A 26,569-nucleotide genomic window follows, 5' to 3' on the forward strand; every position below is an offset into this window, starting at 1 on the left:
GCCTGTCAAAAAAAAAAAGTGTCCTCAAGGGTCAGTTCTTCTTGCATTCTCCCTAAAATATAAAGGATGGAGCCCATCCAAAGTCTGGGCCTAAACCTACTTATAAAGTTTTTGGAGAAAAGAAGCAGATTCCAGAAGTAGAGTAAGCTAGGGATTTGGCTCTTTGAGTCACAATTTCTGCCCCACCATGACTATTTACAAACCTCAAACAGGTCATGTTAGCTCTTTCTCTAGGCCTCAGTTGTTTGATCACTACCACGGGGACAATGGGCACTCCCTTATTAGGCTTCTGTTAGGTAAAGGAGGCAGGCTATGTGGACTATTCCACATAGTCATTCTTATCATTCCAATGTCTTACCACCCTGCCCTGGGAAAGTTCTTTGAGCTATATAATCCAAACATTCCTTGGTGCAACATAAGCTCCTATTTTTTCTACAGCTACTCACTTGGTGTCCTGCCCTTCTGATTTATTGGTTGATTGATTAGTGAGAAAAGGAACAGTGTAACTGCCAATGAATAACACTTAAAATTGTGTGGAGATGTGGCATGGTGATATGAATAGAGTGCTCTCATAGTGTGATGCTGAGTTGGGAAGAAATGCTTGTTAAAAATTACACTGGCCATCTGCTTGCCCTCTGTTTCTTGTAGAGAAAAGGCACTAGCCATGACTTCCTACCTGCTGGGATTTGGATATGTTTGAGTGTGTTCCCTAAAGGTTCATATGCTGGAAGCTTCGTCCCCAGTATGGCGATGGTGGAAGGTGGTAGAATCGTCAAGCAATGGGATCTCATGGAAGGTAATTAGGTCACTGGGGGAAACCATTCTGGGACTAAACTAGCTCTCACAAGACTCTGATTAGTTCCTGTAAGAGCAGGTTGTTATAAAAGCATGAACTTGGCACCTGCAGCTCCATGGCTTCCTGTCTGCCCATGTGATCTCTTCTGTACACGTGCCCATCACTGTGATACCATCCACCATGAGGCTCTCCTCGGAGGCAGAACAGATGGGGCCACATGATCTTTCAGGCTCCAAGAATGTGGGCTAAATGAACGTCTTTTCTTTACAAAGTACCCAGCCTCAGATATTTTCTTACAGCAAATTGGACTACGACGCTACCTTACTCAAGAATCGAGCCATTCTGAAGTTCTTAATCTTGGAAGATGGTTTCTGGGCTTGAATCAAAGGCTTACTCTCAACCTAGATCAAGTGTAAGAGAATTGTAATAGTGCTTTGCATAGCTTCACCCCCCAAGCTACCTAGACATTTATTTTGTTTCACTACAATAAACAAGATACACTTGAAGCCAGAGGCCCTGACTCCAAAGCTGGGAAGAACCAAGAAAAGCTGAAAGAATTATTCAATAAAGTATGAAGGAATGACTACTCAAGCAAATGATCTTTCCAGAAGTATTAGTCCTAGTATAGCTTGTCTGATGGTTTCCACGCTTAAAAAATGATCAATATAATTCTCTTTTTTTTTTTCTCAAAATCTTAAGTAGAATCACTCAACATGTAAAGGAATAAAAGCTGAGCTGCTATTACTCTGTAGAAAAAAAAAATGCTCACAGCCTTGCCCAGAACTCTTTGTATCCTCACAGTGGCTGTAAAGCTGCCCTAGTGGAACCTGTCAGAACCCCAAGCTGAACCCCAGTGACCTGATCAGAAGAAACTTCATGACTAGAAAGGGGTGCAGAGAAGACCCATGTCCTAGAGCAGTGTCCCCTTTGGGACACGCTGGAGGAAGGTGACACAATTGCTGTGTGTTGCACACAGACAGTTGTCCAATGGTTACGCATTTATTTTAATATTAACTTGAAAAAATACAACCAGAATATTAAGTTGGTAAATTTGTGATTATTATTCAACATGAAAATAAAATTTAAGTAAAAATAAATAAAATGGAGTGTGAGTACTATATAGATATGACAAAGGCGGCACTGAAATGACTACAGTGTAGCAAATAGGCTACAGCTTGACCCAAAGTTCTGGCCTTTGAAGAAGAACCTATGGGTTTCCTTCTTCCAGATCACCCCTAGGGAAAAGGATATTTATCCAAAGTTGAGACAGAGCTGGGGCCAGAGCCACCTCCATAAAGTTTAGCCACACCAAAATAAGAACTGGGTACAGCACTTCAACTTAGTATCATTCAACACAGCTACCTCCCTTCACCAAGCTATAATGATTGGGAACTATTTAGAATAGTCAATACCTTCTAGAAGAGGGAGGTGGTGAGAAAGAGAGAGAGAGCATCTGTTGGGCCAAGGTCTCACACCATGTGAGTTCACTTGCTAATGTGTGCCATATGCAGGATTTGGCTGTCTACTCAGATGGACCATGATGGTATACAAGCAAATATTGATAGCACAAATCTCACTGAGTCTCAGCTTTTCATTAGATAGACTTGCGGGGATTAAAATTCATAAGCATCATCAGTCATCACAAGCTGGCTTTGAGTACGTGGTGGGAAAATAAATGAAAAATATATTAAGAAAATACAAACCCAAGCTGAATACCAGACTAAGGGTACAGACTATGATTGTCCACAAAAAAGGATAACTGAGGATGCAATCATCCCAGGAGGCTGGTGGGGTGGTGGGGAGGGGGCAGCTGATTGGAATGAATGAGGCTTGGGCAGAACGTTAGCTGAGAAAATAGGTAGAGAACATGCTCATCAGGTGAACCAACAGCATGAGGGCAGCCTCTGCTGGTCTTCCCTGATAACACTGGGGAAGCTGGAGTAGAGAGTTGACTATGGATTAAGGAAAGCTGGGTTATAATACTTGGTCTTTATCTTATGGGCAATAGTGAACCACTAGGGGCCAGCGCTGTGGCGCAGTGGGTTAAAGCCCCATCCTGCATCGCCGGCATCCCATATGGTTGTCAGTTCAAGTCCCGGCTGCTCCTCTTCTGATCCAGCTCTCTGCTGTGGCCTTGGAAAGCAGTAGAAGATGGCCCAAGTGCTTGGGCCCCTGCACCCTCATGGGAGACCAGGAAGAAGCTCCTGGCTCCTGGCTTCGTATCAGCTCAGCTCTGGCCGTTGCAGTCATTTGGGAAGTTAACCAACTGAATGGAAGACCTCTTTTTCCCTCTCTCTTTCTCTCTGGCTCTATCTCTCTGTAGCTCTTTCAAATAAATAAAATAATTCTTTTTTTAAAAAAATAGTGAACCACTGACAGTTTGCATGCATGCCTGAAGCTGCACCTGCCAAGTAGCACTGCAGAAAGGCCCCCTTCCAAAGCAGCGAGATGGCATAAAATAACGTTCCTGGGTATGGATGCACATTCTCATTTTGGATCTCATCCCTACTACTCAATTACTGTTTGGATTGGGGCAAGTTATCAACCTTCCTTCATGTGATATAGGGATAGTATCAGTACCAACCTCATGGACTTGTGGTGAGGATTAAAAGAGTTAATACAAATGTGTTTTAAAAAATTCCTGGGAAGGGGCTGGCACTGTGGCACAGTAGGTTAAGCCTTCGCCTATGGCTCCAGCATCCCATATGTGCACCAGTTTGAGATCCAGCTGCTCCAATTCTGGTCCAGCTTCCTGCCAATGACCTGGGGAAGCAGTGGAAGATGGCCCAAGTGTTTGGGCCTCTGCACCCATGTGGAAGACCCAGAAAAACCTCCTGGCTCCTGGCTTCAGATCAACCCAGCTTCGGCTGTTGTGGCCCTTTGGGATGTGAACCAGCAGATGGAAGAGCTCTCTCTCTCTATGTGTGTGTGTGTGTGTGTGTGTGTCTGTATCTCTGCCTCTCCAATAAATAAATAAATGTTTTTTAAAAGGTCCTGAGAAAATAAACTTAGATATCTGTTGGAAGGGCTATCACTTATGACAAAATTAAAATTTGTTCTGCCTAGTCCAAAGGACAGAAGATGAAAGTTTGGAAATTATAGAGAGGTAGAATCTAGTTCAATATAAGTTATTTCCTAAAGTTAGGTGCTGTCCATGGGTAGAAAAGGAGTCCTGGTGAGGTGGTGAGCTCTCCATCACTTGTAATACCAGAATCCACCCAACAAACATCTGTGGGCAATGTGCCTGGAGTCAAGGGTTGGGCAGGATGTACCTTCCCAAGTCTCTCAGTCCCTAAGACTCATTCAGATGACCTCTGGAGAAAGGTGGAGTTATGGTCCAAGTGCTTGGGCTCTTACACACACATGGGAGATTCAGAAGAAGCTCCTGGCTCCTGGCTTTGGCCTGGCCCAGCCCCAGTCATCGCCACCATTTGGGGAGTAAACCAGCAGATGAAAGATTCTCTTTGTCTCTGTCTCTGTCTTTCTTTCTATAACTCCACTTTTCAAAATAAATAAATAAATCTAAAAAGAAAAAAAGACCTCTGGGATTGTGTCTTGAACGAAGCCTTCAACATCTTGGAGAATCAAGGCTGAGAGCAATGCTTCCCAACCTTTGTCACATCATGGTTGGACACAGGAAATCATAATCTTCGCGTAGCAACCCAGGGTAAAGAGGTGAGGTGACTCAGACCAGCAGCTACAAGCCCAGAGTTCCAGCTGCAGTGAGAACCGGTGGCTGCTACCCTCTGCACATCTTCACCTTACTTCCAGATACTGGCTTATGGTACAGGTTTATGCACCTGCTGATTGCCTGCTTTCTCCAGCAGCTTCCTCAGGAGGCACACAAGCTCCCTAACAACACTGCATCCCTCCACAGCAGCCCCAGGGGGCCGGAGGAAGAGGCTGTGATGTCCCATATTCATAGTAGCAAAAGGAAATGTTTTTTTTTTCTTTTAGAAAGTAAGCTTTTATGATATTGGCACTTTGGCCACCACACTGATGTCAAAGCCAGTATAACAGAAATGTCTTTAACAGTCCCGAGCTCTGTGTCTACATTTAGAATCTCCTATGTACAAAGATTTTATTCACGGGAGTACATAGTATGGATGCTGCTTTCTGTGCTAAGACCTGGGCACTGGACACTGGCTAGATAAAGCCTCTGGAGGGAGGAGCTGGGAAACAAGACAGGAGATCCACATGCAAGGACGCCAGTTCTGATTCTTGCATGTGTCACAGTTCTCAGAAGTCCCCTCAACAGCTGGAAGTCAACCGTCAGACTCCTTTACTTTCCCAACTTTTTGCATCGAATGTACTACTACTTTGTAATTTAAAATTATCATTGCTGAAAAGCAAAAGGTATCACAACAGATAATGATCCAGAGTCCCTTGTGATGCAAGGGAAAAGGAGACAGTCCCGACAGCAGGGAGCACTCGTCTGTCCACGAGAGCCTAGACTCTGTGGTTTAGGCATTTCTGCACCGAGGGCCCTGGGCTGGGATGGCCATAGAAGGTGGCAACAGCGTCGGCAGGATGGAGAGATGGAGCAGGAGGTGTGCTCACGAAGAAGCCAAGGTCGTTAAGACTCTCCCACATCCAGGCCCATGTTTGAATCAGGGATGGAGTGTGGGGGCAGGGTTCCCCCGGGGTGTCCGGCTACAATTGACATCCCTGGGTGATGGACTGTGGGTCCAGGAGCTGCCAGAACACGCAGTGAGGCGGGCTGCAGAGGCCTCAAGTCTCCAGTCCTGATCCTTGGTCATTCTTCGGCCTCTCTCGGGTCTCCGTTTGCTGAGTTGGTTCACTAGTTTGCACCAGGCAAGGCACTTGTGTTCTCATACTTCTTTTGTTTTCTTAGCCCTCCCCTCTGCCACAAAAGGCTAACTCTTTATCATACTGCCTTGCAAAAGCCAGCTCATCCCTCCCAAATAAAAGCTGAGTCCAGTTTGATTAGGAGGAAGGAGGGGAAGTTGAAGCCAACTTTCCTACTCCTCACACTTCACCTGGCATTCATGCAAAATAGCTTTAAAAGTGCCAGCCCAGGTAGGTCCAGTTCCTGTGATCCAGCCCTTCTTTTTGCCTCCCAGAGCCAGGAAGATACTTGACAACAGAATTGAGAGATGCAGTCATTCTGAACAGATTAACTGAGCACATCTCTCTGTGCCACGCACCGTGCTAAGCCCAGTCCTATGGTCCAGACTCCCTAATGATCAAGCCCAGAAACTTGAATTTTACACTGAGCTCCCCCAAAAGAAATGAAATCAGCCTGTGAAAGAGGCACCGTACTCCCCACTTCACCGCAGCACTAGCCTCAGTAGCCAAGATATGGAATCAACCTGGGTGTCCACCACTGGGAGGAAACGTGGTGCAGCCACACAAGGGAGTCATAAAATTAGATTGAAATCTTGACATTCGCAGCAAAATGGACAGAACGGAAGGTCATTATGTTAAATGAAATAAGCCACACACACAAATACTGTATGTCCTCTCTCATATGTGGGCATTTCAAAAGCTGGGCTGATCCTAGAAACTGAGAAAGGTAGAGAAAGGGAGGTAGAGGGAGGTTGAATAACAGGTACCACAACACAATCAGATAGAAATCACGGGCTCTGGGGCTCCACAGCACAGGGGTGACTGTAGTTCACAATAACATGATATATTTTGCATAAAGAACCAGAAAAGAGAAGCTAGTAGGCTCTAAACATAAAAGACAAGGAACAAATATTAATTGCCTGGTTGATCAGTTTATGTTGGAAATGTGTGTCCCATAAAAACGTTCAAGTAGTACATGTTAATCAAAAAGATTTTTTAATATACATTTTTTTAAAAGCTCCCCCAGTGAGTTCTATGAAACCAGGTTTGGAGCCATATTCCAATGCAATAGTCTCCTTTGGAATTCATGTCTCCCACCTCTGAACTTTTGCTTTCCTTTATGCCTTGGGTGTTTATGTAACCTTTCTCATTTTTTATGAATTCTTCTTATCTGCCCCCCCCCCACAACACTATTCTATGCCAGTCCTAGAACCTCCAGCAATCCCTTTTGGTAAATTCATCTGGGGATCCCCAAGGTGCCTACCTGGGTGTCAGCATCCATGCTGTCAAGACAAGAACCAGGCCTGGCTGAGTGTCTCAGATGAGGGTAGGGTCTGCATGAAGTTCATCTTCCCTGTTGGGGGAGCAGGGTCTGCTGTCATCTGCCTCTTTGTATGATGTCACAGGGAAGTTTCTCCATAGCAAACCCATATTAACAACACAAGCTGCCTAAGGTATGCACACCTTCTCCCTTTCAGCAGTGAGCGTGGGAATACTTTTTCACATTTGTAGACAGCCACTGAAGATTTCTTGCCCTGAATGGCTAATTGTGGGAGGGTAAAGATACCCTACAAGTCTCCTTGTCCACCATATTCCTAGTCCAGGCATCCATTGCAAGGATCTCCTAAGCAGTGTGCCTGCCCCTCTGTGGCCCATCCTCTGCTCTGCCACCTGAGTGGCCTTAGAAATGAAATGTCAACATCCGACCATGTTACAATGTCCACTGTATGCCCTGAGCGACTGCCTGGGGCATGGAAGTTCCGGCATACAAAACTTACCCAGCCTGATTCCTAGTCATGGCCATGCCTTGCCTTTTGGCTCCCGCTAGAATGCATGTAGCTTCAAACACCATGCTGCTTCACCTGTCAGCACTTTCGCTCCTGTCTGTTTCGGCTTTGCATATTCTCCCATCACTGACCCCACCACCACTTCCTCCATTCCAACCGCCCACCCCTCCATCACTCACTTAGAAAATGTACCCATATTTGAGGCCCAGGAGTCACTTTCTCCAGGAAGTCTTTGTGACCACTCCCTCTATATTTAACCCTGCCTACCCTAGGCTTTGGACACACTCCCATCACAGCACCTGCAAGGTGTGTGGGGTAAGGTTGTTGCACATCTGCCATCTGCAGAACTATAAAATGCTTTAACAAAAGAGCTGGGTCTTATCTTGGAATCTCAAAGCCTAACATGGTAGGCTTCTTAAATATTTGCTCAAGGAACAATGGAAAGAAGAGGAGAAGGAAGGAAAGGAGGGAGAGAGGGAGCAGAAAGCCCTTGCAACTGTCTTGAAGGATTTAAGTGCTTTGCTTTCAGCCCCTCCCCCTTGGCGGTCCACCCATTCCCCTGTAGCCTCATTCCCACTCCTAGTGACTTCCATTCCTACCAGGGCCAGTGCTCTCCTGCTCCCTGCTCCCTGGAACCTCTTTCTTGGAAAGAAAGCCTCCTAATAAGCTAATTTACCCAAAAGAATTCCCCCCTCCTGTACCCCTTCTCAAGGGCATCTGCTTTGCCAAAGAGAATGCATGGAAAAATAAATGCTTTGTTCCAAATAAGGAAGTCTCTACAAAGATTTTCAGATGCTGGGGGAAGATTAGATAAATGAAAGGGTTCATTTTAGGAAAATGAGGTCTCACAAACCCTATCAGGCAGTGGCCCATTCCCGGTGTGAACCATACTGGCCCAACCATGTACCCTCTGCATCAGAGTGGAGCAGAGAGAGGCACAGAGGACGGAACTCCCAACGGGATGTCTCATATCAGTGGGTGTCCTCTCCCCAGGGCACTCTGCCTTCCCCTGCTCAGTTCACATTCTCATCATGCTAGCACTGATCTGTACCCTCACCTTGGGTGGAAATCCTAAAATGTTTACCCAAGGGTCACCAAGGACCAAACGCGCTCCGACTCTGGGAGCTAACGGATAATAGGTCTGGTCCCTATTCAGGCTTGGGTAGAGCAGACCCCCATCACCTGCGAAGTTCAGGAGAGAAAGCAACTGGGCTCCCAGCAGGCATCCAGGCCCCAACCCCCAGCCCCAGGCCACCCAGGCTGTGCAGACCATGAGCCTCAGTCATACCTCACAGGCTGTTTTCCTATTTTCTCAGCTGGTTTCTCTTCTTCCTCATCAAAAACAAAACGAGACACAACACCTCCCGAAGTGCCTGGTCATGGCTGCATGGGCAGGTGAAGCTCAAGTTCTGTGATAGCAACTCACCGCTTCCTCCTTACCAGAGGCCACAACAGCCAAGAGTTCAAAACAAATTAGTACAGGAAGGAGGTGTGACGAAGAGAGAGAAGAAAAATCTTTGGGGAATTCTCTACAGCACACAATAAGGCCCTGCAGAGCATTGCAAAGAACTGGGAGAAAGAAGGAGGTTCCTGGGTTCCTCATGCCCCCAGCGAAATGATTGACACCCATCACTGCATCGTTCCCATAGATCTTAAGCACATCACAGCGTGGCTGTCACTGCTACTTCCAGCTAAGGGAATGCCTGTAAAGCTTGTGCATGAGGGAGCCCAGGATGCCCGGAGAGCCAGGAGCCATCTGCTGATTATACCCACTCTGGGCTCGGGAGACCCATTAACGGAATGAACGTGACCAGCCACTGGGGAAGCCCAGGTTCTGGGCTCATGAATGCAGTGTCCTCCCTGGAGCTCTGCCTGCCAGCCTCTGCCCCCTGGTGGATGTGCAGGAGATGACTGACCACGCTTGAGGGAAGGACAACAGCCTATAAGCTTGGATGTCCAAACACCTATTTTCTAGTGCAACACCCTAGGAGGGCATACTTCCCTTTCTGGGCCTCTGAAGAACCAGGATGCTGGAAGTGACGTTAGGGAACCTACAGGATCAGGCCCTCGTTTTACAGATGGAGAAAGAGAAACTGAAGTCATCCAAGCAACTTTTCCAGAATAGCACAACCGACAGTAGCGAACCTGAGTCTAGAACCTCAGCCCTCATGTGCCTTTTCACCATGGCACACTACCATCTTCTGATCTCCTCTGACCTCTCTGCATTGTCAGGAAACTGATGATAAGGGATTATAAAGCACTTCCCTTCCAAGAGGCTCTGATCAAAAACAAGATCATGTTTTTCTTCTGATGGTGCCTGGAAACAGATGACAATGGATAAAAGCATTCAAGAAACCAAGCGCTTGTTCTATAGATAGACACCAAATTCCCTGGAATACAAGGTGGGTCTGTGCATCCTGTAGGAGGGGTAGAGCAGATGGTTCCCAAGGCTCTATTTCCATTCACTTAGACTGAGCCCATGCCTTTGCACTTGCTGTTTTCTTCTGCCTGAAATGCCCTCCCTGCCATTCACACACAGCCTCTTTACACAACGCCAGGGGGCGGCATCCACCTAGAACAAAGTGTACCGATGCCATGTGACAGGACTACAGCTGACTGGCACATGAGGGAAGCACGGCATAGTGTCCCAGGTGGTGGCCAATGACGTAAGAGAACTTTCTCTAGGCTCCTACAGAACTTTGCTGCTACCTCAGTGAGAGTACTCACCATCCCTTCTGTCATTTTTCTATTTACACATTCATAGCCCCACTAGACTGTGCAGACTGTGCCACAGGCGGATATAAATTGTTCATTTTACTATCCCAGCACCAATGACTATTTTTTTCCCAAAGTGAGTTCCCAATAATCATTTATGGGATGACTAATAAAAAGCTCATCAGAGTCCAGCATTGTGTTGAAGCAGACTAAGCCATGCCTGTGATACCATTAGCCCATATTGGATTGCTGGTTCAAGTCTCAGCTGTTCCACTTCCAATCTAGCTTCCTGTTTATGCACCTGGGAAAGAAGTATATGATGTGCTTGGGCTTGGGCCCCTACCACCCATATGGAAGACCACAATGGAGCTCTGGGCTCCTGGCTGTGGCCTGGCTTGGTTATTATGGCCATTTAGGAAGTAAACAGTTGGTGGAAGATCTCTGCCCATCTCCCCCAACCCATGCCCCCATCATATCTCTCTTTGTCACTCTGCCTTTCAAATAAATAAATCTCTTTAAAAAAAAGAAAAAAGTACATGGTCTTTGGAGTCAGACAGATTGACCATGACTCTTCCCTGCCATGTTCACTATGTGACCCTGGCAGCCACTGCTCCCCCATCTTGGGCTCAGTTTCCTCTTTCTGCAAAACAAAACCAGTAACCTCACAGTAAAAAAAATTAAATACATAAAGAATTGAGGCACTATGAGAACCAGCAGAAACTACCAGTACAATAAGATGTTATTCTTTAAAAAATTCAAATATTAAGATTGCTAGGTCAAAATTATAAAATAATTATACATAATATTCTTAGTGAAATAAGAGACTAAAAATGTGAGAAAAGTTTAAGTTACCATACAAATGACCCAACACGTTTAAAAACAAATTAGAACTTTCAAAAATAAAGTTATAATAATTGAAATTTAAAACCCAGTGACCTAATAACACAGTATACATTTCCAAAGATAGAACCAGTGAACTGAAAGAAACAGGTTTGAAGAACTTAGCTGGCAAACAGCAGAGCGACAGATATGAAACTATGGTCAGAGATGACAGACATGGAGGAGGGATTGACATCTAACATACGTCTAAGTGGAGTTTCAGAAGGAGAGAAAGAACATGGTACACAAAGACAAAATGACCAGGACAATTCTCAAAGCTGATGAGAGGCAACGTTTCGAAACTCTTCAAAGGCAATATCTATATCTTTATTATTTGAGTGAAGATTGATTTCTGAAGACAAAAAGTGCTATCCATAAATGTGCCTACTTTTATTTTTTGAAAGATTTATTTATTTATTTACTTATTTGAAAGGCAGAGTGACAGAAAGGAAAGGGAGAAACAATGAGAGAGAGAGAAAGAGAAACAGACAGAGGGACAAAGAGAGAGAGAGAGAGAGAGATCCTCCGTTTGCTGGTTCACCCCCCAAATGGATGCAACAGTTAGGGCTGGGCCAGGCCAAAGCCAGAAACCCGGAACTGCATCCCAGTTGCTTACGTGGGTGCTAGGGGCCCACGTACTTGGGCTATCTTTTGCTGCCTTCCCAGGTGAGTGGGCAGGGAACCAGCACTTTAATATGAGATGCCAACATCGTAAGTGGCAGCTTAACCCCCCGTGTCACAATGTCATCCCCAATGTACCTGTTTTTACTTTACTACTTCTGTTCATCTAAAGATGACATAAGGGGAATAAAGAGACAACCCAACATTATAGCATGACTGCAGGATGCAATATTAGCATACAAAAGTCAATCGCTTTCCTATATGCCAGCAATGAAAAAATTGGAATGTAAAAGCACACCATCATTTATATTAGTACCCTCAAGAAATGGAAATATTTAGCCACAAATTTAACTAACAAAATATGTAAATAAAATTACAAAACTCTGAAGGAAGAAATCAAAGAAGAGCTAAATAAGTAGAAAGATTTTTTCATGTTTGTGGCTAGGAAGATTTGATATTAAGATTTTAGTTCTTCTCAACTTGATCTGTGGATTCAATACAGTCTCAGTCAAAACTTCATCAAATGTTCCTAAAGATAGCTAGCAAGAAATTGATTGTAAGGTCACATGGAGAGGCAAAGGACCAGGGACAGCCAATGCTAACTGAAGACAAAACTGAAGAACTGATTATCTGATTTCAAGCTACAGTAACCAAGATAGTGTGGCATTGCAGAGCAGACAAATAGATCAGTGGGACAGATACAAGAGGGCCTATACATGGACCAACACAACTACTAAGGCTTCTTCAAAAAGTTCATGGAAATTGTATATTGTGAAAAAACTATGCATGCTAGTCCAAGTGATCAATTTCAGCTCACAATTGATGGCTCTGATAGGTCTAAGAGTCAAAGGGATCACACAAACAAGACAAGTGTCTGCTAATACTAACTGATAGAATCAAAAAGGGAGAGAAAGATCCAACATGGGAAGCGGGATACACAGCAGACTCGTAGAATGGCAGATGTCCTAAGCAACACTCTGGCCTCAGAATCAACCCTCAAGGCATTCGGATCTGGCTGAAGAGCCCATGAGAGTATAGTAGGCATGGAAAGCCAAGATATCATGGAAAAAAAAAAAGACCTAAATGAAAGATCTCTGTGAGTGAGATCCCAGTGGAAAGAACGGGGCCATCAAAGAAGGAGGTACCTTTCTCCGAAGGGAGGAGAGAACTTCCACTTTGACTATGACCCTATCGGAATAAGATTAAAGTCAGCGAACTCTAAAGGCTTCCATAGCCCTGGCAACTCATGACTAGAGCCTAGGGAGATTACTGACGCCATGAACAGGAGTGTCAAATTGTTAAGTCAGCAACAGGAGTCACTGTGTACTTACACCCCATGTGGGATCTGTCCTTAATGTGTTGTCTAATGTGAAGTGATGCTATAACTAGTACTGAAACAGTATTTTTATACTTTGTGTTTCTGCATGGGTACAAACTGATGAGGTCTTCACTAATTATATACTGAATTGATCTTCTGTATATAAAGAGAATTGGAAATGAAAAAAACAACCGCGGCTCACTAGGCTAATCCTCTGTCTTGCGGCGCCGGCACACCGGGTTCTAGTCCCGGTCGGGCCACCGATCCTGTCCCGGTTGCCCCTCTTCCAGGCCAGCTCTCTGCTGTGGCCAGGGAGTGCAGTGGAGGATGGCTCAAGTCCTTGGGCCCTGCACCCCATGGGAGACCAGGAGAAGCACCTGGCTCCTGCCATCGGATCAGCGCGGTGCGCTGGCCGCAGCGCGCCTACCGCGGCGGCCATTGGAGGGTGAACCAACGGCAAAAGGAAGACCTTTCTCTCTGTCTCTCTCTCTCACTGTCCACTCTGCCTGTAAAAAAAAAAAAGAAAAAAAAAAAAAACCAACCTGGTGTTAAATTGGAAATGGCATAGAAAATTAATTAATTTTTTTAAAAAAAAACTATTATGTAGTATCTCTGTCTTTAATGTGCTGTACATTGTTATTTAATGCTATAATTAGTACTCCAATGGTAGTTTTTTCACTTTGTGTTGCTATATGGGCAAACTGTTGAAATCTTTACCTAATATGTACTAAACTGATCTTCTGTATATAAAGAGAATTGAAAATGAATCTTTATGTGAATGGAAGGGGAAAGGGAGCGGGAGGAGGGAGGGTTGCGGGTAGGAGGGAAGTTATGGGAGGGGGGAAGCCATTGTAACCCATAAGCTGTACTTTGGAAATTTATATTCATTAAATAAAAGTTAAAAAAAATAAAATAAAATAAAAATAAATAAATAAATAAAAATTAAAAAAAAAACTATGCATGGATTTCAAACACTTTTTCACCAGAATAAACTTATTTAATTCCATTTTTCACAAGCTTTTCAAAGTACCCTTAGAGAGTCAATTGACCACTGAAAAAGGAACAAAAGTAGTTCGGTAGAAGAAGGAATATCTTCAACCATGCTTCTGGAACAACTGGACATTCACACACAGACACACAATGAATCTAGACATAGAACTAGTATCTGATCATCTCATAAAAACTCACTCAAAACGGCTCACAGACCTAAATGTAAATGGAAAAACTGTTTCCAGAAGATAGCATAGGAGAAAATCTAGGTGACCTTGGGTTTGGTGATATAATGCAAAAAAGCAGGATCATGAAAGAAAAAAATGGTAAGTGGGGTTTTGTTACAGTAAAACTTCTGCTCTCAGGGCCAGTGCTGTGGCACAGTGGGTAAAGCCGCCGCCTGCAGTGCCGGCATCCCACATGGGTGCTGGTTCCAGACCCGGATGCTCCATTTCTGATCCAGCTCTCTGCTATGGCCTGGGAGGGCAATAGAAGATGGCCCAAGGAAGGGACCTCCACTGTGACACGGCCTTGACTAAACAAGTTCAGAGTCGGTGAACTCAAGGGACTTCCATAGCCTAGACAGCTCATAGCAAGAGTCACGGGTGATTGCTGACGTCACAAATAAGAGTGCCAATTGTTAAATCAACAACGGGAGTCACTGGGTACATGCTCCCCACGTAGGATCTCTGTCCTTAATGTGTTTTACTATGAAACTTAAAAACACTGCTAGTCGAACAATACCCTATACCTTGTGCGGTGGTGTGAATGCAGCCTGTTGAAATCCTTGCTTAGTATATACTAAGTTGATCTTCAGTATATGAAGGTAATTGAAAATGAAACTCGATAAAGGGCGGGATGGGAGAGGGAGAGGGGAGGGCCACGGGAGGGAGGGAGGTTGGGGGGGGGAAGCCACAACAATACAAAAGTTGCACTTTGTAAATTCACATTTATGAAATAAAAAATAAAAAAGATAAATATTTATTCTTTAGGCTTTTCAGTGAATATAATCATGTAGTATGCATCCTTCTTGCATGGCTTTGCTGTATGAAAATACCACAGTTTGTTTAGCCATTCACCGGTAAGCAGATATTTAAACTGTTTCTAGTTTTGGAGTATTACAAGTAAAAATACAACTGTTTGTGTAAAAAAAAAAAAGAAGATGGCCCAAGTCCTTGGGCCCCTGCACCCATGTGGGAGACCCGGAGGAAGCTCCTGGCTCCCGGCTTCAGATTGGCGCAGCTCCAGCCGTTGCGGCCAATTGGGGAGTGAACCAGCAGCTGGAAGACCCCTCTCTCTCTCCTCTCTCTCTCTCTCCCTGCCTCTCCTTCTCTTTGTATAACTGACTTTCAAATAAATAAATAAATAAATAAGACTTATCCCAGCTACTTTTAAAAAAGTAAAACTTGTGCTCTCCAAAAGGTATTGTTAAGCGAAGGAAAGACAAGACACAGGTGAGGAGAAAGTTTGTGCACAACACACATCTGATAAAGGACATGTATCTAAACTATGTAAAGAATCCTTAAAATTCAACAAGAAAGCAATCTAATCTTAAAAATGAGCAAAAGCTAAAATAAATCTTCACAAAAGGGGGAGGGGGCGGCGCTGTGGCATAGTGGGTAAAGCCGCCACCTGCGGTGTGAGCATCCCATATGGGCGCCAGTTCAAGTCCTGGCTGCTCCACTTCCCATCCAGCTTTCTGCTATAGCCTGGGAAAGCAGTAGAAGATGGCCCAAGTCCTTGGGCCCCGGCACCCGCGTGGGAGATGCAGAAGAAGCTCCTGGCTCATGCCTTCAGATAAGCTCAACTCCGGCTGTTGCGGCCAGTTGAGGAGTGAACCAGTGGATGGAAGACCTCTCTCTCTCCCTCTCTCTATGCCTCTCCTTCTCTCTCTATGTAACTCTGACTTTCAAATAAATAAAATAAATCTTTACAAAAAAATGAGCAAAAGATCTTAACAGACACCTCTACAAAGAAGAGACACATGTAAGCATAGGAAGAACATACTCATCATTGCATCATTTAGTAACTGCAAATTAAAACAATGAGATGCAATCACATGCCTGTTAGAACATCCCAAATCCAAAACGCTGACAGCACCAAATACTGGCAAGGATGATGCACAACATGAACTCTCATTCACTGCCAGTGAGAAGGCAAAATGGCACAGCCGCTTCAGAAGACAGTTCTGCAGTTTCTTACAAAGCTACAAGTAGCCTTAACACAACCAATCATCCTCCTTAGTATTTCCCCCAAATGAACCGAAAACATTTCTACACAAAAACTTACACATGGAGAGTCCACAATAGCTTTATGTATAACTGTCAAAAAATTGGAAGCCACCAAAATGTCCTTCAGTAGGTGAATGGATAAACAAATTGGAAATCCATGCATACAATGCAGTATTGTTCAGTAATAAAAGGAAATGAGCTATGAAGCTACAAAAAGATACAGAGGGAGGAAGTTTAATGATATACGGTTTATTGAAAGAAGTTAATCTGAAGGGGATTCCAACTATACAACATTCTGGAAAAGGAAAATTACCAAGACAGTAAAAAGAGGGTTTTAGTGTAAAAGGAGAGAGGAATAAGTAATTGGATTAGCTGGAACTTTTAGGGCAGTGAAACTGTGTCACACTACAGGATAGTGTTTCTATACAGAATAGTATGGAATATAGAGTGAAGGACACAGGACATTGTGCATTTGTTAAAACCCATAGAACATACAACACCAAAGTGAATCCTTAGGTAAACTATGGACTAGAGTTAATGTTGGTTCAGCAATTTTAACTATACACTAATGCAAATGTTAATAGAGAAGCTGTGAAGGGTAATGGGGAGAAGGCATTTGCAGCACATAAAACTGGCAAAGGATTAGGAGAAAGAATATATAAAATATTCTACAAGGCAGTAAGAAAGTGACAGCACAATAGAAAAGTTACTTAAGCAATAAAGACATGGCCACACACTCCAAAGACAAGGAAGCAGAAATGGCCAGTTAACACATGCTAGGACGTTCCATCTCATTTATAAAATCATCAACATGCAAATTAAGTCACACAATATCAAACAATAAAAAGGGCATACAACAACTGGAACTCAAATACACTGCTGGTTGTTTTGAAAAACAGTTTGGGGCTGGTGCTATGGTGCAGCCGGTTAAAGCCCTGGCCCACGGTGCTGGAATCCCATATGGGTGCCAGTTTGAGTCCCAGCTGCTACACTTCCAATCCAGTTCTGTGCTATGGCCTGAGAAAGCAGTGGAGGATGGCCCAAGTCCTTGGGCCCCTGCACCCACGTGGGAGACCCGGAAGAAGCTCCTAGCTCCTGGTTTTGCATCAGCTCAGCTCTGGCCTTTGCAGCCATTTAGGGAGTAAGCTGGTGTATGGAGTAACTCTCTCTTTCTGGGTCTGCCTCTCTCCGTAACTCTGTCTTTCAAATAAATAAAATAAATCTTAAAAAAAATGGTTTGGAATTATCTAGTTAAGGTTTCATATACCCTGTTGACTAGCAATTTCTCTCTTGGGTAAATACCTAGAAATGTCTGCACACATGCATTTAGAAGACATGCACAAGACTATTCATATTTTTTAATAGCAAAAACACATTAATAAAACCTAAATGTTCATCAACTGTAAAACTGACAAAAGGTATGGTATGACCATACAATGGAATCCAGCAGTTAACTTGTAGCTCAAGAACAGAGGTCAGGGTCGATGGTTAAAACCCAGGCCTGAAGCACTGGCATCCTTTTTGGGTGCCAGTTCGAGTCCCAGATGCTCCACTTCTGATCCAGTTCCCTACTAATGCACCTGGAAAAGCAACAGAGGATGGTCCAAGTCCTTGGGCCCCTGCACCCACTTGGGAGAACCAGAAGAAGCTCCTGGTTCCTGGCTTCAGATCAGCTCAGCTCCAATCATTATGGCCATTTGGGGAGTGAACCAGCAAATGGAAGATCTCTCTCTTTCTCTGTAACTCTTTCAAATAAACAAAATAAATCTTAAAAAATAAAAAAGAACAAAGGTGACATTCACACCATCTGAAGGCTCAGGGTAACCAGTGTTTGAGATAATAATCAGCCCAGAGGCCTGATCCATTCAAGTGAAAGCCAGCCGGATGCTGTGCCAGTGAGGGCTGGCTTATTCCTGAACATACAAGCAAGGTACAGAGGGGTGATGAACAGTCTGAGTTCCTGTGCACGTATATCAAACACAAAATCATGCAAAAACAACCAAGTCAGACTTCAGGAGGTGGAGAAACGTGTAACAAGGAGCAATGGAATAATAGCCGTAAAGTTCAAAAGCGCAGCTATCCCAGAGGGACGATGAACGGATGAGATACAACACGGAGGGAGGACACACGGGGCTTCTTTCTTAACTTTGTATGGGATACACGCAGCGGGGGTTCTTTGTATTCTTATTCTTCATATATATTCATATTTTTCAGAGGGACAGACAGAACTCCCGTCTGCTGGTTCACTCACTCCCCACCCCAGATTCCAGCAGTGGATTGAGCTGGGCCTGACTGAAGCTGGGGGTGGAGAATTCCATCTGGGTCTCCCAGGGGGGTGGCAGCGACCCAATTAATTGAGCCTTTATCTGCTGCCTCCCAGGGTCTGCGTTGGCAGGAAGTTGGAGCCAGGAAATCAAACCCAGGTGCCCTGATAATGAGACATGTCTTGACCACTAGGCCAAATACCCACCTCTGTATGATTCTTTATACCTTACCTATGGATCTTTAATATTACTTTATACCTACTCAACATTTAATAATAAAAAAACTTTAAAAAGCATTCATGAATTACAGGACAAGATCTGAATCCTGACTCCAGCTGTTTATTAGCAGAATGATGCTAGGTACCTTGCTTCACCTCTTTGAGTCTCAATTTCTCCCTGGTGGAATGGGGATGATGCTACCTCAACATCAGTGAAAGGCGCAAATACAAAAAAAGCTAAACACGGGTAGGGAGGGCAGGGCTGCTCTGTTTCCAGCATCTCCTTATCCCCACCTCCAGTGTGGAACACATGCTCCCTTCCGTGGCCTGAAGAAGCAGCTTTGCCCAGGAGCATCTGTTGGCTCTGATTAGTTCTAGAGCTCAGATTCACTCCCCTTAGGGTTGTGGGCCTCACAGCCTTCGCACGGCAATTGTAGGTCCAGATTAGAGCACCAGCGGCAGTGCAGGGCACAGAAAGCGGTACTTACCATGTAGATCTCAGGAGGAAGAGTGGGGCCCTGGGCAGAATGGAGAAAAACAGGTAAGCCCTGTCCTCCTGCAGCACTCCAGATCCCGCCCACTGTGGCCCACAGAGACTCCACAGTGGCATATCCCTTTCTGTCGTTGAGCTGAGACTGGCTGATCGTGGTTATACTGTCAATGTTTTAACATTTTACTTCTAGGATCGATGCAAGTCCTTCTAGTCTGAGGCCCCATAGGCACTGAAAAGGTGAGTTGAGGCCCACGTCGTGGCAAAGCAGGTCAAGCCACCACCTGCGATGCCAGCATGCCATATGGGCACCGGTTCAAGTCTCCGCTGCTCCACTTCTGGCCCAGCTCCCTGCTAATGTGCCTAGGAAAGCAGCGGAAGATGGCTCAGGTGCTTGGGCCCCTGCACCCAAGTGGGAGACTGGGATGAAACTCCAGGCTCCTGGCTTTCACCTGGCCCCGCCCTGGCCATTGCAGCCATCTGGGGAATGAACCAGCAGATAGAAGATGTTTCTCTATCTCTCCTGCTCTCTCTGTAGCTCTGACTTTCAAACAAGTAAGTAAATGTTTAAAAAAAAAAAAAAAGGTGAGTTCATAACCATAAACACTCAGGCATTACCCGAAAAACCTAGACCCCACTGGCAAGTGAAGCCTGCTTTTTGTTCTCTCTTCAGCTTTGATTGTAATTTGCATTCCTTTGCAATACCAAATGGTCAGCTCAGGTTTTGTTTTGTTTTGTTTCATTTTTGTGTTTTTGTATATGGAGTGCTCATGAGACACAAAAATGATACTCCTCTGTGTGAGATTCACTTACAAGCCTGTCTATTTTAGAGGAAATCACTTTCTGTTATATGGGAAGAGAGGAGGGGAGATAAATGATAAAAGGAATCAATACTTATTAGACTCTCAGCATCAGCCAGAGTGCACATTAAGAGAAATGCCATCAGGGGCTGTATGGATAATTTTTCTTACAACCAGTAAAGAGTTGGAGACTTAATGACCTAACTAAGCTTTCACAGTCAGTGTATTTATTTATTTTTTTACAGGCAGAGTGGACAGTGAGAGAGAGAGAGACAGAGAGAAAGGTCTTCCTTTGCTGTTGGTTCACCCTCCAATGGCCGCTGCGGCCGGCGTGCGGCGGCCAGCGCACCACGCTGATCCAATGGCAGGAGCCAGGTGCTTCTCCTGGTCTCCCATGGGGTGCAGGGCCCAAGGACTTGGGCCATCCTCCACTGCACTCCCTGGTCACAGCAGAGAGCTGGCCTGGAAGAGGGGCAACCGGGACAGAATCTGGCGCCCCGACCGGGACTAGAACCCGGTGTGCCGGCGCCGCAGGTGGAGGATTAGCCTATTGAGCTGCAGCGCCGGCTCACAGTCAGTGTATTTAAAGACATCGGTCTCCAAAGGATAGCAAAGAACTTTAAAAACAAGCCAGGGCCGATGCTATGGCATAGCAAGTAAAGCCGCTGCCTGCAGTGTCAGAATCCCATATGGGCACCCATTTGAGTCCGGCTGCTCCACTTCCAATCCAGCTCTCTGCTGTGGCCTGGGAAAGCAGAAGAAGATGCCCCAAGTCCTTGGGCCCCTGCACCCATGTGGGAGACCCAGAAGCTCCTGGCTCCTGGCTTCAGATAGGCACAGCTCTGGGTGTTGGGCTAACTGGGAAGTGAACCAGCAGATGGAAGACCTCTCTCCCTCTCTCTCTCTGTTTCTCTGCCTCTCCTTCTTTCTCTGTGTAAATAAATAAATATTTTAAAAAATAATAAAATAAAATAAATAAAAACAAGCCTGTGACTCCTAGAAATTCTGGTTTCAGTAGTCTATAAAATTTCCTTGGGTACCTCTAAATATACAAAGTAGGTTAGGAACCACTAAACCATTCACTCTCAACTTTTCAGCCACATAGAAAATGAGGGCTGGTCATTATCATGCTTGGCCTGGAATGGAAACATCTAGTCTTCCACAATGAATCCCTATTTGAAGACACATGAAAGTTTTTTTGGTCTGTTTTGTCCAGTGTATCCCCAACACCCAAAAAATGTCTGAAATGAGTTGGCACTCGATAAAGAGACAGACAGCACAAATGAATATACAGGCTTCCGGTTTTCATTCCACAAGGGCACAGCAAGTGCAAGGCTGTGCCAGGCACTGTCCGAGGTGCTGGAGGCTCAGCAACGCAGCAGTCCAAGGATACCTTTGCCACTGTGGAACGTTCAATCTAGAGCAGCACTTTCCAATTGAAATATTAGGCGTGCAATCCACCTGCACAATTTTAAATTCCCTAATAGCCACATTAAACGAAGTAAAAGAGAAAACAGGTGAACTTAATTTCAATAATATAGCTATTGAACACAATACATACAGAATCTTATTTTCACATGAATCAATATTAAAGTATTTTTACAGCTTTATCAAGGTATTCATTGATATACTCTGAAATTCACACCATTAAAAAGCTATTCGTAAGTGATTTTGCATTCGTTTCTTTCACAAAGTCTTTGAAGTCTGGTGTTCACACAATACCACCTCCCTTGGCCGAAAGATCTGTGAAGGGCTCCACAGTCCCATGTGGCCCATGGCTACCTTATTAGACACGGGCTTCTGGAGGGTGAGGCAGATAATGAACAAGTAAACAAATACATGGTGTGAAAGGCTGGGAAAGGCAGGCCTAGCTAAAGAGGTGGCATTTAGCAATCGAACGATTCAGGGGGGATTTAAGAAAACTAACAGAGAAAAAGTCCCTGCGCGTCCAGTGCTAAAAACAGAAAATGCATTTTTGGCAAGATTCCAGATCTACTTCACAGCACCTACTCATCAATGGTCAGGAAGATGGTAAAGCGATACCCTAAATGAACAGAGCTCCCTTCCCCAGGCCCCAGGCCCCAGGCCCCCAGGGTCTCCTGCCAGCATGGCCTAATCTGAGACCCTGGATCCCTGCTAGCTGGTCTGGGCCCAGCAGTGCTGTTCTCTTTGACTAGAGACAGACAGAAGCCAGGTGGCCTGCAGCTTACTAGCTCAGATGGCGTCATAGTTAGCTGTGCTGTAGGATCAGCTACAACACAGAGCATTCTCCTGAAGGGCACTGAGGGCCCTGGGAGAGTTCCTTGATCCCTGATGGTTAAGCAGAAAGGATGGGCATCTCCGTGGGCATTAAAGACAAAGAACTCTCACAGGAAGATGGCGTTCTAACATTTTTTTCAGAGTTCAGCCAGATGAACCGGGGCTTTGTGAAAAGAAACCCACATCACAATATAGAGGAACACACTGTTGGCTAAAAGGCAGGTGAAATTAGTTTTTAAAAATCACATTCTAGGGGCCGGCACTGTGGCGTAGCTGGTAAAGCCGCCACCTGCAATGCCAGCATCCCAAACGGGCACCGGTTCAAGTCCCAACTGCTCCATTTCCGATCCAGCTCCCTGCTAATGTGCCTGGGGAAGCAGCAGAAGATGGCCCAAGTCTTTGGGTCCCTGAATCCATGTGAGAGACCCGGAAGAAGCTCCAGGCTCTTGGCTTTGGATCCGCCCAGCTCCAGCCATTGCAGCATTTGAGGAGTGAAGCAGTGGATGGAAGACCTCTCTCTCTCTCTGCCTCTGCCTTTCTGTAACTGTGCCTTTCAAATAAATAAAATAAATCTTTTTAAAAAATCATATTCTAATGCACCCTTGGCTGAAGTATAGCTATTTATAAGGTATTTAAATATTTGATGGTTATTATAAATTTTGTTTATAATTTATAATATTAAATACTATGAAAATTATAAATGATCATTCATTTATTTAAGTATTTCAAATATTGTTTGTACATCTGCTTGGGACTTTTTTTTTTGATGAAGAGGTTATAATTCATATAATTCATTTTCATCCTCCAATTAACATAATTGTCCACTAGAGCTCAAAATTTCATATATAGAGGCCAGTTATTGATATGTTTCCATCTCCTTCCTTAAACCTACTAAATTCAATGATGAGAAGTCTATTGGGGCCAATCAGTAGACAATGAAAAGGCATTTATTTAAGGCTCACCAGAATAGTTAGAAATAAAAAAGTGGTATTGTGCACCTCATGCTAGTTACATGGTAGAAAACAACATAAATGAATTGATGTTGAATGTGGTGCATTTTTTTTTTAAGATTCATTTGTTTGTTCGTTTGTTTGTTTAAAAGGCAGTGCCAGACAGAGGGAGAGAAATCTTCCATCCACTGGTTCACTCCCCCAAATGACCATGACATTAGGGGCTGGGCCGGGCGGAAGCAAGGCCCAGAACTCCATCCTGGTCTCCCACGTGGGTGGCAGGGGTCCAAGTAGTTGCCGTTCTCTGCTGCCGGCCCAAGAGCATCAGCAGAAAGCGGCACTGGAAGCAGAGTAGCCAGGACTTGAACCAGCGTTCCCATACGGGACGCCGGCATCACAAGCTGCGGCGTAACCCTCTGTGCCACAACACTCACCCCTTTATCTTTGACAATCTCTCTCACTGTAGCTGCAGTAGAATTTGATTTTCTTAAAATTAATTTACAAAGAACTTCATAGAACAACAGGTAACAGAGTTGGTGTTACTCAGCAGAAAGGCATGGGACAGAATAGTTAAGAAAAAGGGATTTGAGATATTTCCTGCACTCACTGGCTTATGACAATAGGCTAGTTAATCTTGCTTTTATATTTGTTTCCTCATCTATAAAATGGAGATAATAACAGCACCTACCTCTAAGATTTATGTAAGAGTCATTTAAGCACTCAGTTGTGAGCTCAAATAGGGTAAAAAAGAAAAGAATGCTGGTTGCAAAATTCATGATAATTCTTACCAAAGTGAAATCATGACCAAGACATTCTGTTGCACAATATTTTTAAAATCTGTACTAAAGAATGTTACCTTTGCTATAGTATCACATCTTACTGTATATTTATTACTAAAAATACATGATAGGAATTTTTGTTCTATCAGAAGAAATATGTCTTAGGTGTGAACAAAACGTGTACACCTGGGGCCAGCGCTGTGGCTCACTTGGTTGGTCCTCCGCCTGCGGCACTGGCATCCCATATGGGCACCGGGTTCTAGTCCTGGTTGTTCCTCTTCCAGTCCATCTCTCTGCTGTGGCCTGGGAAGGCAGTGGAGGATGGCCCAAGTGCTTGGGCCCTGCACCCCATGGGAGACCAGGAGGAAGCACCTGGCTCCTGGCTTCGGATCGGCACAGCTCTGGACATTGTGATCATTTGGGGAGTGAACCAATGGATGGAAGACCTCTCTCTCTGTCTCTCCCTCTCTCTCTAACTCTGCCTCTCAAATAAAATCAATAAAATATTTTTTAAAAAAGAAAAGAAAAATACAACCGGTTTAGAAGTTGATCTTAAAAAAAAGTTGGTCTTACAGACAGGTACTTCAAAAAGTTCATGAAAAACAGCATTAAAGGATAAGTTCCTTTTGGTGCAAAAAAATTTGAAATTCATGCACAGTTGCTTCATAACATGCATTTCAATGAACTTTTGAAGACTTTCATTTTTATTTTGTGCCAAAATGAACTATTTTTAAATTCCATTTTCATATGAACTTTTTTAAAAAGATGTATTTACTTATTTGAAAGGCAGAGATAGGCCAGCACCGTGGCTCAATAGGCTAATCCTCCGCCTGCAGTGCTGGCACACCAGGTTCTAGTCCCGGTCGGGGCGCCGGATTCTGTCCTGGTTGCTCCTCTTCCAGTCCAGTTTGGGATGGCCCAAGTGCTTGGGCCCTGCACCCGCATGGGAGACCAGGAGAAGCACCTGGCTCCTGGCTTCGGATCAGCGTCGTGCGCCAACCACAGCGGCCATTGAGGGGTGAATCAATGGAAAAGGAAGACCTTTCTCTCTGTCTCTCTCTCTCTCACTGTCCACTCTGCCTGTCAAAATAAAGGCAGACATAGAGAAAGAACAAAGAGAGAGGGAGAGAGAGAGAGGGAGAGAGGTCTTCCATCTACTGGTTCACTCCCCAAATGGCTGAATGGCTGGGGCTGCGCCAAGCCAAAACCAGGAGCCAGGAGTTTCTGCTGGACCTCCCACACAGGTGAAGAGGCCAAAGGACTTGGGCCATCTTCTGCTGTTTTCCCAGGTACTTTGGCAGGGAGCTGGATGGGAGTGGAACAGCTGAGACTTGAACAGGTGCCCGTATGAGATGCTGGCGCTACAGGTGGAGACTTGGCCTTCTACGCCACAGCACCAGCCCCCGTATGAATTTTTGGAAGCATCTTCATAGATGGTAACTACAAAGGTACCATGTCACACTCTCACCTTCGGAGCTGAGGCAGTTCCCTAGGTCTTGAGGCACAGTGAAAAAGGTCAGACACTGTGTGTGTGTCAGGCAAACAAAACAAGGCAGAAACCCAGACATTTCCTGGGAATATCCTGAAATGCTCCTGAGAGCTATTCCAGCCTCTGGTGTGGCTGCAGTATATAAGACAGATAACAGACACCAGGGAGGCACTAGGGGCTCCTCAAATACAAGCCCCCTGTTAGATTGTCCTTGGGAAGTGGGCCCTGCTCCCAGCCAGCCTAGCCTGGCTTTGCCAGCCAGCGTGGTAGCCACACCCTTGCCCTCATCCTGTCCTCAGAGGCATTTGGGGTACAGCAACGCCACCCCCCTCCCCGGGTCTGCAGTCCTCAGATCTTCAAGACAACCCCTCCTACCCCAGCTGAAACAAAAGGACCTTTACCTTCACAGAGGTGAAATTTTGCTTCTTCCTTGTTTTCAAAATCGGGAAGGAAGTCACACTTTGTTTCAGTGGCTTTTTAGCATCCATTTGAGTCCTGCAGGAGGGAAGAGTCCAAAAATGAATCCGCGGTAGGAGTGAAACAGGGCCCACACACACAGGGCTGGTCGGAAGTGGGGAGGCTCGAAGGAAGGAAGCTGGCAGGAGGAAGGCCCAGCCTTGCTTCTCCTCATCTCCCTTCTGGTAGCTGAGGTCAGGAGGGCAGAGGAAGCAACGGGAGCCAGAGGAGGAGGAAGGGGAGGTGGCTGGGGGCCAGGAGTTTAAGACACCCAGCAAAAAGACCCTTCTAGCCTACTAACTGGGAAGTAAACCTCAGTGTCCGGCTGTGACAATATTCCCCCACCATATTCATGTATTGGTGGGCTACTAGGACACTGCAACGCCTATAGAAAAAGAGAAGGGGACAGCTGGAGGAAATGCTTTCCCAGGACCTCATCTGGCTCTTTTGCACATGCACTTAGAGCACAGCCTTACGAATAATTCACAGCAAGATGAGAAAAGTTGCAGAAGCGTATGGACTCTAGTTGAAGTGGAAATTTATGTAAGTGGAAGGTGAATTGAGGGACCTAGGGACACTTACACTCTATCAGGTTAGCAGAGCACTACTGAGACTCTCCTGTGTCCCATGTCACTGCCTTCTCAACCTCTAACCCTAACAAGGGCTAAGGGAACCAGGAGGCAGAACAGGGTCCCATACAAATGGTTCCATGGTTTCT

General features: G+C 45.0%; 1 protein-coding gene across 2 annotated transcripts in view; it reads right to left on the reverse strand.

Moving 5' to 3' along the window:
• Positions 1–25,900, reverse strand: part of DYRK4 (dual specificity tyrosine phosphorylation regulated kinase 4) — a 51,898-nt gene extending 25,998 nt beyond the window's left edge. For both annotated transcript variants that reach the window (XM_062194760.1, XM_062194759.1), the window contains exon 1: positions 25,797–25,900. In XM_062194760.1, the coding sequence (XP_062050744.1) occupies positions 25,797–25,883 (87 nt within the window). In that variant the 5' untranslated portion in view covers positions 25,884–25,900. The remainder of the gene's footprint in view (positions 1–25,796) is intronic.
• Positions 25,901–26,569: the final 669 nt, after the last annotated feature.

The sequence above is a fragment of the Lepus europaeus genome, chromosome 6 (assembly GCF_033115175.1).
Source record: "Lepus europaeus isolate LE1 chromosome 6, mLepTim1.pri, whole genome shotgun sequence".
NCBI classification, from domain to species: domain Eukaryota; kingdom Metazoa; phylum Chordata; class Mammalia; order Lagomorpha; family Leporidae; genus Lepus; species Lepus europaeus.